At 42.7% G+C, this 12,983-nt stretch overlaps 1 protein-coding gene across 2 annotated transcripts in view; it reads right to left on the reverse strand.

Annotated features, from left to right (window-relative positions):
* The window catches only part of EDEM2 (ER degradation enhancing alpha-mannosidase like protein 2), a 26,649-nt gene continuing 13,666 nt past the window's right edge, over positions 1-12,983 (reverse strand). For both annotated transcript variants that reach the window (XM_008525462.2, XM_070588180.1), the window contains exons 7-11: positions 12,191-12,332; positions 10,794-10,918; positions 5,716-5,860; positions 2,901-3,022; positions 1-559 (exon numbers count right to left, since the gene is read on the reverse strand). In XM_008525462.2, the coding sequence (XP_008523684.1) occupies positions 65-559; positions 2,901-3,022; positions 5,716-5,860; positions 10,794-10,918; positions 12,191-12,332 (1,029 nt within the window). In that variant the 3' untranslated portion in view covers positions 1-64. The remainder of the gene's footprint in view (positions 560-2,900; positions 3,023-5,715; positions 5,861-10,793; positions 10,919-12,190; positions 12,333-12,983) is intronic.

Consider the following 12,983-nt stretch of genomic DNA (forward strand, 5'->3'; position numbering starts at 1 on the left):
TGATAGTCAAAAGCAGATTTATTGTCATAGTTTAGTTTCAAAAACAAACAAACTCATCCAGTGGTTATGAGGAATCTAGGAAAACCTGTCCCAGTAACGCCAGCTTAGCGGTAAAGGGCTGACTAGGGCAGCTGAGAAGAGGCATTTTCTGCTTGGCAGGCTTCTTCTCCCCTGTCCGGTCATGGTTTTCAGGTGAGGAGAATCTTCCTGTTGGGGGTTCCCAGGGCCCCGAGCTCACAGTTTTTCTCTGAAATCTTGACCTATTCCGTTTGAGAGAGTAGAATTCCCTCATCAAGGCTTCCACTTCCCACTGCTCTTCCTTCAGCCTCCGGCAACAGTGCAGGGCAGCAGGGTCGATGGGGTGCGCTTCCGTGTTGAAGATGTAACCCCCGGCCCCCAGGATGCACTCCCCATAGGGGGTTATCACCTCATCGAAGGTGGAGCCGTTGTTGTGAATGAAGTTGGTTGGGTCAAACAGAAGGTAGAGGTATTTCACGGTCTCGGCCAGGAAGAAAGACTCCATGCGGTTGTCAAGCTTGTGGTCTCGCAGATCTTTGATCTGCCACATGGGAGAGGGAAGAGTGTCAGAACAGTGTCACAGTGCAGCTGAAAGGGTCAGGGGACCCTGTCAGGAATTCCTGCTCTGCCACTAAGCAGCTGAGGGCCTTTGGACAAACCACTTAACTTTTCAGAGCTTTGCCCTTTTCCAAGCCCCCACAGACTCTCGCCTGGATTATCATAACTTCCAACTGGGCTTCCTGCTTCCATCCTTACTCTAAAGTATATTTATATCATAAGTCCTACCTGTCACTGCTCCACTGAAAGCCCTCTGATGACATGTCATTTCATGTAGAGTAAAAACCAAAGTCCTTATCATGACCCAACAGGTCCCCTGTGGTCTGGTCACTGCTTCCTCCCTGACCTCATCTCCTATCACTCTCTTTCTTGCTCCTGCAGGTCCAACCATATGGCTTCTCTGTTCTGTGAGCAAGCAAGCACATTGCCACCCCAGGTTCTTGGCATTTGGTGTCTTTTCAGCCTGAAGCACTCTCAGACAGCCCCATAGGTTGCTCCTTCTCTTCCTTCAGGTCTTTGCTCCAACGCTGCCTCATCAGAAGGGTCTTCCCTGACCTCCCTATATGACATGGCAATCTCCTGTCCCCTTTATCCTACCTTTTGGTGACTATAAACAGAGATCTAATCATCCTTTTTAATGACACTGTAAAAATGGAGCATCATTTACTCAGCTAATTCTCCCTTGATGGCCATTAAGGTGATTACCAAGTGCTTGCTATTGTGAACAACTAATTAGGAGGCTTTGAAGAAAAATTCATACTGAGTTTACAGCATAAGCCGAGTAAGTCTCCTGGCTATAAACATTTATTTTAGCTTCTCAGAATTAGCAATATATTTTCTTACACAAAACTAACTCTCAGTGGGTATATATTTCACACAAGAAATATGACTAAAACATGGACTTGATGAACCAAGAATTACTGTTCTCTTGCCTGTTTGTCAAAGGCCAAGGAATCATACGCCTATTCCCATCATTCGTCTTGGAAGATCTCCAAAGGGCTTCATTTTCATGGAAATAAGTCAAGCATTCCTAAGAAGGCCTCAATGGGCTTATCCACTTTGGCTTTCCACAAAATACATCATATTAGAAACTAAAACATATCATTGCTTTATTTTTCCCCTAGACATACAGGTCTTTTCTTTAACATGTTCTACTTGTAGAATATAATCACATTACAAAATTTTGAAAAAGAAGGCTTTCTGTTTGTTTGTTTGTTAATCCCATACCCTAAAAAACCTCTGTAGGCTTTTTGGCAAATTTTTTCTAGACTATTTTCTTAAACATCTGATTTTCACATGACTGTAATGATTGATTATTTACAGCTTGCGTGCTTGGGTCCTCTAAGGATGTGACATGGCTCTCACCCTTGACCCTTTCAATCCATTCTCCACAGGGAAGCCAGGGGGATGTTTCTAAAATACAAATTAGGGGCCGGCCCAGTGGCATAGTGGTTAAGTTCGCGTGCTCCACTTCAGCAGGCCAGGGTTCATGGGTTTAGATCCCAGGTGTGGACCTACACAGTGCTCATCAAGCCATGCTGTGGCAGCGTCCCACATACAAAATAGAGGAAGGCTGGCACAGATGTTAGCACAGGGCCAATCTTCCTCAGCCAAAAAAAAAAAGTAAAATACAAATTAGATCACGTCACTGCTCTGATGGAAATCCTACCAAGGCTTCTCATTTCAAGCAAAACAAAAATCTTAACTCTTCCCCATGGCTTATATAAAGCCCTATGTGACCTAGCCCCTGCCTCCTCTGGGACTTTCCTCCTTCCACTTTCCTCCTTTGCTCACTCCTCTCCAGCCATACTGGCTTTCTTTCTGTCTCCCAGATACATGTTCATTGTTTTTCCTACTAAGATGTCAGCTCCGGAATTTGGTCTTTCTTCATTGCTATAACCCTTGGCCTAGCATAGTGCCTGGCTCATGAAAGACATTCAATAAGGATCTGTGAGACTAGTAGGGCTGTTTCACTAAGGATCCTCACATTTGAATATAAGGCTATGGGACTCTGTATTTCCCCACTAGAATCCATTTTATAGGCCTTTTCACAAAACTCATGCTTGCAAAGTAGTCTATTTAGACAGCTAAAGGGAGAATGCCAAGGGCATGGAGACAAGACCCCTGGAACTAATCCTAGCTCCACCTCTACTAGCTATGTGACCTTTTAGCAAATCTGTTAGCTTCTCTGTTCTTCAGTCTCACCACCTATAAAATAAAGGCACTACATACATCTTAAGGTCCCGTCCAGTGCTAATATTCCAGAGGCTCTTTAGCAGCAGGGGGAGACATTTCCCAATTCTTGGGCCCGTGGAAACACTCACTGTTGCAAATCCGCACTCGACTTTGCTGATTTTTTCAATGGATTCCACAGCATCTCTTCCGAGTTCTAAGAGGGTAGGATCCCCCGTGGCACGGTAGAGGTACATTGCGCTCTCAATGAGTTCTGAAAAGTCCAAAGCAGACCCTGCTCACCCAGTGGCTGGGCAGGGAGGGCTCGGAGTCTGCTCAGGGCGGTGAGAGTCTCCTCCCCTCCATACCTTGCCCACAGGGCCCCAACAAGGAGGAATGTGGGACAACTCACTCAACAGTGAGTTTTCAGAACCAACATACCCAAAGCTTGGAGCTTAGTGGAGACCGGTATTAAAACAAACCATGGACTCTCATCCCAAGGGAGAGACAAGTAGCCAGGCTCTGGAATAGGGGAGGTGGCAGAGGCTGCTGTCTGTCTCCCAAGATCTGTTCCCTCTTCTTCCTTAGTAAGAGAATCCCTCACTTTAGCCAAGCACATGATTGCCTAGACTAACAACTATTCCCAGCAACCAGGTGTGGGACTAAGGTCCCAGACACCATAGAGAGCCAGATAAGGCCAGAACATGAGAGAGAAATAAATGTCTATCTTAATTAAGCTACCACTTTTTTTCTGTCACTCACAGTCTAATCTAATCCTAAAAATTAAGAGTTTTAGCCTGTCACTATAAGGCCCTTTCCGAGATGGGATGGACAAAAAGATGAAGGTTAAGATATTCAAGAGCCAGTCTTCAATCTAACAAAGATGTAGCCATGAGTTCACTGTGCCCAGAACAAGGCAACAGTCCTGCCCTGTTCTGCACCACAAGTGGAATCTGATATTCAGACATGGGCCCCATCTTAAGATTAATATTAGCCAACAGGAGTTGGTCCAGATAAGAATATTTATTCTGGAGAAAAGAAAACCCAGGAAAATGCGTTCATTGCTTTCAAATTTCTGAAGAGCTGTTGTGGAAAAGAAGGGTTTGACTTCGAGGGTGGCCCCAGTGGGCGGAAGCTGCAGCTCAACAGACTTTTCTGCTTCTTCACCTATCTTTTCTCAGAGGGAACTCCTCCTCCTCTCCCTGTGCCTCTCTCTCCTCCTGATCTTCTCCTTCCCTGTTTCCTCTTGGACCTTGATCAGCACTTTGCTCTCTTTTGATTTATTACTGCAAACTCTATTTCTTATTTTTGGAGAAAAGATCTCTGTCTGCCTCTGGACAATTGCTAATCTAATTGCTCATATTCTAAAACACAGATTGGGGCACATTTACTGGTAGGTGAACACACTGTGCGTGTTCAAAGACAGAGAAGTTGGTACTCTCCTGGGAAGTCTCTCCTTCTGCTTCTAGCGGCTGGCTGGATCAGTGCACCCAGAGCCAGCCACCTTGTTTTCTCTTCCTCACACATGGGCCTACACATGCTAATAACTACTTAAATTTCCTATATATCCGGCCAACTCCCTCAAAGAGGATGACAGCCCAAGTTTTAGATTTGGACTTAGGAGGAGGTACAGGCCCCCAGAGGCCTTTAGGCTAGGCTCTGTGCTTCAATACTGATGATCATACACACGTACCAGGGCATAGGGCACTGGCCAATCTAATTATAGAGGAATAGCTTATCTTCCATTTGCTATTGTTTGGGGATAGGAAGGGTGACTGGACTAAGGCAATACTGAATTCCTGGCTGTAGTGCCTTCTTTCCACTGATGCCTTCCTGCCAGCCTATCCTGCAAATGGAAGAGGTTGCCTCTGTAAGTAGTGAGCTCCCTGTCACCGACGGTAACTGAGCAAAGACCAGATTACTACTTGACAGGGCTCCTAGAGGGTGATTTCAATTAGAAGACCTCTCAGTTTCCCTCTAACCCTGAGATTGCACAAGCCTAACTCTAACATTTAGTCCCAAACTCTGATCTTCATCTTATCTATTGATAACACCGGATATGATACCTTCTGAGAGTGTTCTCTTAAAAAAAATGCCATGAGAAATACCAAAAACGGCAGCCTCTAAGGAGTCAAAAGTGACTAATTTGCTCTTTCCAGTTGCTGTTTTACTCCTTCTTCTGTTCCTCTTCCACAACTCCTACACAATCACTTGGGTTAGAGGAGGCAGGAAATGGGGTAGAGGAGGGCGGAACAGGCGGAAGCCCCTAGAAGGCCGGTCCCGAAGCTCAAAGGCATTCAGGTGGGAAGGTGTGAAGAGTCGAAGACAATGGTAAAGTAACCTATTTTGGGGTAGGGGTGACTGTGTGCTGACTAAGCTTCCTTCCTCTGTCCCCCATCCCTTCCCCTCCTCACAGTGTTTAATTTCCCTGCAGTGAATCAGAAGATCACAGCTAGAAAGGAACTTGACATTTATCTAGTGTGTAGTCCTTTCCTTCTTGGCGTCTTGATTTCTGAGCAGCAAATGGGGAGGTGGACGGGACCACATGATTCATTCCTAAATTCCATTCCAAAGTTCCAACATTCCATACTACAGAAGCATAATTTATCTGACCCATTGACTTATGAGGTTTGCCTACACTTCTGAAATCCTGATAGCAGGAACTCAAAAGGAGTCAACTGGCTTTTCCATCTCACTCACTTGCCCAAGTTTGAAGGAGAATTGGGTTCCAGTCCCAGCTCCTATACTTAACAGCCTTGGGCAAGCCATTTCAACCCACTAGGCCTCAGTTTCTTAATCTGAAAACATGGTGATAAATAATTCCTAGCAGGAAAACCACCCAGAGCCACTGGAAGAATCAGATGGAAAAAATGGACCTGCGAGTACTTGTGAGGCACAGACCCTTGTAGAGACATGAGAGTTTGGGGTTTAGAGAACCAGGGCCTGATGGCCAGAGATGCTGCTCACCCGGCCGAAGTGGGTAACCCTCTCGCTTCTCCACTGTGTATCCCTGAGGAATGTTGTAGAATTCTGGGAGCCCCCCAAACTGCTTCCAGACAGTGTAGTAGTTGAGGAAGGTCCTCATGGCGTTGTCAATGTCCCCAATGAGGCTCTGCAGGAGAGAAGTGGTTGTCAGCCAGGCAGCCACCAGGCTAAAACACAACCTCAGGGAAAAGAGAAAGCAAAGGCTTTGGAGCCAAAAAGCCCTGCCATCAAACACTGAGTCAGCCCTTTGCTCACTGTGTTGCCTTCAACCGATACTTAACTTCTCTGAGCCTCATCTGTAAGAGGGACAGAGGTTGTACACAAAGTCCCTGGTCCAGTATGTGCTCAGTCAATGCTGGCTGCTAACAGTTTTTAAATAGGGAAGTTAGCCGTCTGGTTCAAAATTCTAAGAATAGGAAAAAGGTTGATTTACTAAGTCTCATGCCCGCCCTATACCCTAGCAGATAACCATTTTGTACTAGTTTGTAAACATAAGCAAATATGTATGAGTATATATTATTTTCCCCACATTAAATATGGCTTATTAAATATACGGTTCTGCAGTTTCCTTTATTCATTTAACAATATATCTTGACTTTTCCATGTAAGCACATAAAGAGCTCCCTCCTCCTATTTATACAGCTGTATAGTACTCCATTGCTTAAATCATAATTTAATTAGTTTCCTAATAATGGCCAGTTGGCTTGGTTGCAATCTTTTGCTATTTGCTATATCAATGCTGCAATAAATAACCCTGTACCTATGTCACCTCAAACATATGCAAAGTGTACCTGTAAGATAAATTTCCAGAATTAGGATTGTTGGATCAGAGGATATATGCATTTGTAATTTTACTAGCTGTTGATAAGTAGCTATTAATATTATTATAACAACATGGAAACAGCTGACCTTCTTGACATCTCTAGTGGATGTCTCAGCAATAGAACAAACCTGACATTTCCCAAACAAAATTCTTGGTTCTCTCACTTCCCCACAAAGTTGCCTCCCTACTCTCCGCCTCTCTTCCTTCTTAGTAAATGGAACTACTATTCACCAAGTTACTCTGGCCAGAAACCTGGTGACTCATTCTTGACTCCTCCCTTTCCCCCTACCCCATATCTATTCCATCAGCAATTCCTGTCAATTCCATCTCTAAAACATCAAGCTTTTTCTTCCTTTATCTCCAGAGCCACCACCTGGTCTGGTCACCAGCATCTCATATTGAGATGACTTCAAAGGCTTCCTCGTTGGTCCCACCACTTGTCTTCTCCAGTCCACCTTCCCCAAGGCAGCCAGAGGTAACCATCTTACCACAGACACCAGACCTCAGGGCTTCCCACGGGCTCAGCATAAAGTCAAGACAACTCACCATGGCCCTCAAGGCCCTGCACAGTCTGGTCACTGCTAGCCTTCCATTAACTGACCTCTCCTTTCCCTGGACTGTGGCCATACTGCTTTTCTTTGTTTCTGATAAACACCCAACTCTTTCCTGCCTTAGGATCTTCACACATGATGTTTCCTCTGCCTAGAACATCATCTCACACCCCTACTTCTTCAAGTACCAGCTTTAATGTCACCACTTCTAAGAGGCCTTCTTGTCTAAAGTAGGTCCCGATCCAAAATTCTCTGTTTTAGTCTCCTACTTGTTTCCTTCATTGCAACTTAGTATTTTACATATTTGTCTAAGTTTTTCTTTGTGTCTCGTCCTCTATAAACTTCATGAGGACAGGGCTAGAACAGAGCAGGCATTCAAATATTTGTTGAGTAAATGAATGAACAAATTTAACATCTTGAAGTCTCTTTTCTTCATTTATGAAACAACAGTTACACCTCAGTGTGTTGTGGTGATTCTCTATAAAGTGCCTGGCACATAAATCGTTCTTTCTTAAATATTTAACATATCATCTCTATGTGCCAGACAGACTGCCAGGCACTGAAGAGATGCTCAATAAATGTTAGCTATTGGTTTGATCATAACTTCACAGAGAAATAACCCAGGACTCCTTCTCAAACCAGGAAAAGTGCCACACACAAAGCACACAAATCCTATACAAACCGAGGTGGCAAAGCGGTATAAACATACAAAGCAATACTATTCCTCCCTTAAAAAGGAAAGAAATTCTGACACTCTACAACATGCACAAACTTTGAGGACATTATGCTAAGTGAAATAAGCCAGGCACAAAAAGACAAACACTATGTGATTCCACCTATGTGAGGTATTTAGAGTAGTCAGAATCATAAAGACAAAAAGTAGAATGGTGGTTGCCAGGGACTGGGGGCGGGGGGAAAATGGAGAGTTCTGGTTTAATAGGCATAGAGTTTCAGTTTTACAAGATGAGAAGAGTTATGGGGGTGAATGGTGGTGACCGCTGCACGACAATGTGAATGTATTTAATACCACTGAACCGTATACTTAAAAATGGTGGAGATGGTAAACTTTATGTTATGTGTATTTTACCACAATAAAAAATACAATCATTTATTTGTTCCTCCATTATTGGGCATTTAGGTCATTTCTAGCTCTTCTTTGTCATGAACTTTGCTGCTAGGGATATCTCTATACAGGTTGCATCTTTCCCTCTTGAATTCCCTTCGTGGGGAATACACACAGAAATGGAATTATGCAAAGTCAAAAGGTGTGATCAGTTGTAGGACTGGGTTGTACAAGAAGGTTTTTCAAGAGGAATGTAGTCACAAACAATTTCAAGGAAATAGATTTCCAGATCCTCAACTTTCCTAAAATGGAACTGCCTGAAAAGATGCTTCTAACACCAAGGCAGGCTGTCCATTCTCACAGTCTCTTTCACAAACGCCCTTCTGCCATTTCAAAAGCAAGGTGTACCTACCAACAATCTTTAACCTTACTATGGACATTGTTCTGGGGTATAAAAACTTCCTGAGCACCAAACTAGGTCAAATTTTAAACATTAGTGTAGGTGTTGAGAAAAATGAGTGACTCTAACTACTGAGTAACAAATCCTTTTGTATATCAGATAGTTTCCAATTCTCTGCTTTCAAAAACTTGAAAGAGGAACAGGTCTAGTTGTTAGCAGAGAGCTCATTAAAAATAATCTTTACTTACAAATATGATACACAATCATGCACCAGGGCTTTGGGGAGGAAAAAGAAAATTTTTGATGACAGGTCCTTATGTGAATTTTTTTTACCATATACAGGCTGAACCATATAATATTGCCATATTTGTAGGTCAAAAACAGTTGCTAGGGCTGGCCCCATGGCTGAGTGGTTAAGTTCACACACTACACTGCAGGGGCCCGAGGTTTCACCGGTTCGAATCTTTGGCATGGACATGGCACCACTTCTCAGGCCATGCTGAGGAGCATCCCACGTGCCACAACTAGAGGGACCCACAACTAAGAATATACAACTATGTACCGGGGGATTTTGGGGAGAAAAAGGAAAAAATTAAATCTTAAAAAAAACAACAGTTGAATGCTGGCAATTTTATATGGTTCAGTCTATTAACTAAATGATTTCAAAGAACTAAATGATACTGCAATAATCACACTCCTCCTATCTCCATATACTAATTTATGTGTATAAGGCTCCTCAGCACTTACATCTAAAAAATGAAAAGCAGGAATAAAATTGATGCTTCCTGATACCCCATTTTAGCAATATGTATTATTCACACACAAATACACAAACTACTTAAAAATAAGAAAGCCCCAAAAATCTCACTAAGAAAGGCATTTCCAATAAAATTGCTTTTAGGTTTTACAATTATTTTTCAAAAATTGTAAGCTATTAATGTTGTTTTAATCGTTTACATATTAATGAGAAATAAATCCAGACGAAAACGAATACTCAGAGCATATGGTCACAGGAAATTTTAAAATATTTTTAAATTCTTTACAGTTCACAAGTTCTTTACAGTCACAAATGATAGGGTATCAGTAAATTTTTTTAAGCATAAAATATAGTAGGATAAAATTCTGTTGGGGGGAGTAGAATGGAAATATGAGTTTGAGGAGAAAAAGGAATGGTACGCAACTATTTAAACTCATAAGATTAAAAACATGCAGGTGGCTCTACAGTTTTTCAAAATTCTTTTAGGGGACACTCAAGTAATAAAATTTGAAGCTCTTAGAGGAGTTGGACCAATATTTAATATTACCAACAAGTTCTCTCTGAGCCTGTTTCCCATCTGTAAAATAAGAGGGCTGGCCAAAAGTATATAATGGGGAACTAGTTAAGTAAATTGCAATATATCTATTCAGTGGAATATATGCAGCTGTTTAAAAAAAAGTAAAACTGATCTATGTGTATCAATAAAAAATGATCTTTAAGACATAGTGAAAAAGAATATGTATATGTTCCTATCTACATAAAGAAAAAAGGAGGCTATAAATATAAAATATTTATGTACATGGATTTCTGGAAAGATACACAGAAAACTGATAATAGGCACTGGATTGGGGAGAGAGTCTGAGGGTAGGGGGCTTGAGAGTTACTTTTCATTACACTCCCTTGTGTACTTTTTAAATTTACCACCATTTACATGTTATTACCTTTTCTTAAAATGAAAAAAAAAGAGAACAAGTTTATGAACATATTTTGGTACATCTATGGGATAGATAAGATAGACTCTAAGATCCCTTCCAGCTGCAACTCCACCAGACTGTGTAATGGAAAAACATCATAACGGGAGGCAAAGCAGCCCCAGCTGCTTTCGTGCCCTTTCTCAGGCCCGCTGTCAAGAATGAGGAGATTTGACAGAAATGGCCACTGGAGAAATAGTTGTTGCCAACGGCTGTTACTACCCAGACTGGAAAGACACTGTCTATTTTAAGCGGTACAATACTCTGTAGCAAACTGGAAGCTCAGTTCCTGACACTTTAAAGCTCCCCTTGGAAAATTCAGTTTGGTAGAATCTTAAATCTGTCTAATTCACTCTAAGTCTCTCTTCTATCTCCAACCTGGGCCTCCAAAAAACGTACTCAAGCAATGAAAGTACCTTATTTGACTTATACATCAGAATGAGCTGGCTGTGCCAGTTCCATAGAAAAATGACCACTCTCTCTAATCGTTCCTACCTGAAGACCAGGCCAGTAGGCCTCCAAGGACTGGAATACTGGCATGGACACAGTCCCTTTGTACATCTGCACCCACAGGTACCAGTCATCGAAGCGGGTGTAATTCCGAATGGCTTTGTTATACTCTGCAGTGGAGATGGGATAATGAACATGTCAGTGATTAGGGAGACAAAAGGCAGTGTCGGCAACAGAAGCATGGACTTAAACTTTTGAAAGATGATATGATGGCCTGGCCTCAAAGCAGACTAGGCTGCAACGAGGCACAGAGGAAGGAGGGTTCTGGAATCAAATTTCTAGGCTCAAATTCTAGCTCTAGCTTTACCACTTGTTAGCTGTGACCTTGGGCAAGCTTTTCCCTCCTGAGCCTCAGTCTTAGTATCTATAAAGCGGGGTAAGTGATGTTATATACTTCATGGGATTGTTCAGTCACTGACCCACTCAACAATATTCACTGAGGACCTCCTAGGTGCCAGGAAGCTAGGGGGTGGTAAACAAGTCAAAATCCAGCCCTCAGGGAGCTTACATTCTGGTGGAACTTCAGCTTATATCCCCCCCACTCTGAACTGTAAAGCCATGAGGGCCAGGACTTTGTTTTGTTTCTTGCAGAAAGTGCCTAATAAATATGTACAATAAATAGTAGCTGAATGAATGAAGTACCAAATATACATGCAAATGAGACAATCTCAAATAGCGTTGTAAGGATTAAATGAAACAGTCTATGTTCAGTGCTTGGCACATCAATGGTACTCAGTAAATACCTGCTGAATAAATGAATGGTAGATATAGCAATTATTATTATTAGGTAGAAAACAATTCCTCAATATGATTTTTACTAGTGTCTAAGGTCCTGGAGAGTAAAATGTTTTTATTCAACAGGTTAATCTACCACCTACCTACCTCATGCAAAGCATTGTGGGAAATACAAAGCTGAATAAGGCATGGATGCTGCACTCAATGGGTAGAGCTGTAACTGTGGATGACAGCTGACTGCAAGAAAGATGTTGATGGCCCTAAATTCTGAGGAAGGATTAAGTTACTTCCTGGGCAAGGTAATATCTAAGCTGGGCCTTGAAGGGTGAATAGAACTTGGACACATAAAGATAGGTATTCATAAAAAAAGGTATTCTAGGAAGAGGAAACACCACATGCAATGGCCAAGAGATAAGAAATCTAGGGCCGTGTAAAGAATGCAGCATGGTTCAGTTGGCTCTTGCAAGAAGGCATGAAGAGGTGTAGTGGGTATCAAGTGGGTAGTGTAAGTCCATGGTGGCTTTGAATGCAGACTCAGGTATGCAGAACTGGGTCTGTTGGTACTTGGGAGCAACTGGATGTTTATAAATAACCACACGTCAGTAGGAAAAATCATGGGGAAAGCCCCCTTACTCTGCCCTTTTTACCTAGAAACATTGCCATGAGCTTCTTATCCTGAAGCAGGATGGCTCCTTTCACCAGGTACTCAAAGTAGGAGTCCACGCCAGCACCGATGCCTGCGTCCTGGGCCACCCACTTGCCAGTGAGCACATCAATGTGGTTGCCAACCTGGGAGAGAGACACGTAGTTCCAAAGAAGGGCCTAAGACCAAACAAGGATCTTCCCACACTCCAGAATGCCTAGTGAGAGGCAAGGCAGGCACCCCAGTACTTCCTGGGAGACATGCAGGCTATCGAGGTACAGAGTTGAGGGGGCAAGGCTGGATCATGGCCAACTCTCCTGCATATCTGCACAGTGGAGATGCATCTCATGCATATTTATGAGGACTTAATTATACACATTGGGTAAAAAATGAAAAAGAACAATGATTTGGAGTGTTTATGCCCTGCCTAGAGTGACTGTGATCTGGAAGATGAGAACTTGCTATTCCCAAAATCTGTTTCAGACTTCTTGGCACTCTGCATGTGATTCCAGTGTCTAAAGACACAAGACATGCTCGACATATTTCCATAAACCAAGTCAGGAAGGACATCCAGGAAACTGATAGAGTGGCTGCTTGTAAGGAGAGCAACTGGGTGGCTGGGGGACAGGGGTCAGAGGAGACTTCACAGACGTCACTGGGTACTTCTTGTATCCTTTGACTTATGAACCATGTGACCTGGAAAATCATTTAAATATAGATTTTCAAAGATTGAAATGAAGAGATACATTGTTTCTGTGACTCAGACTCTGATGGAAACTGATAGCTTCATCTGGTAC

The sequence above is a fragment of the Equus przewalskii genome, chromosome 21, assembly GCF_037783145.1.
Source record: "Equus przewalskii isolate Varuska chromosome 21, EquPr2, whole genome shotgun sequence".
Lineage (NCBI taxonomy): Eukaryota > Metazoa > Chordata > Mammalia > Perissodactyla > Equidae > Equus > Equus przewalskii.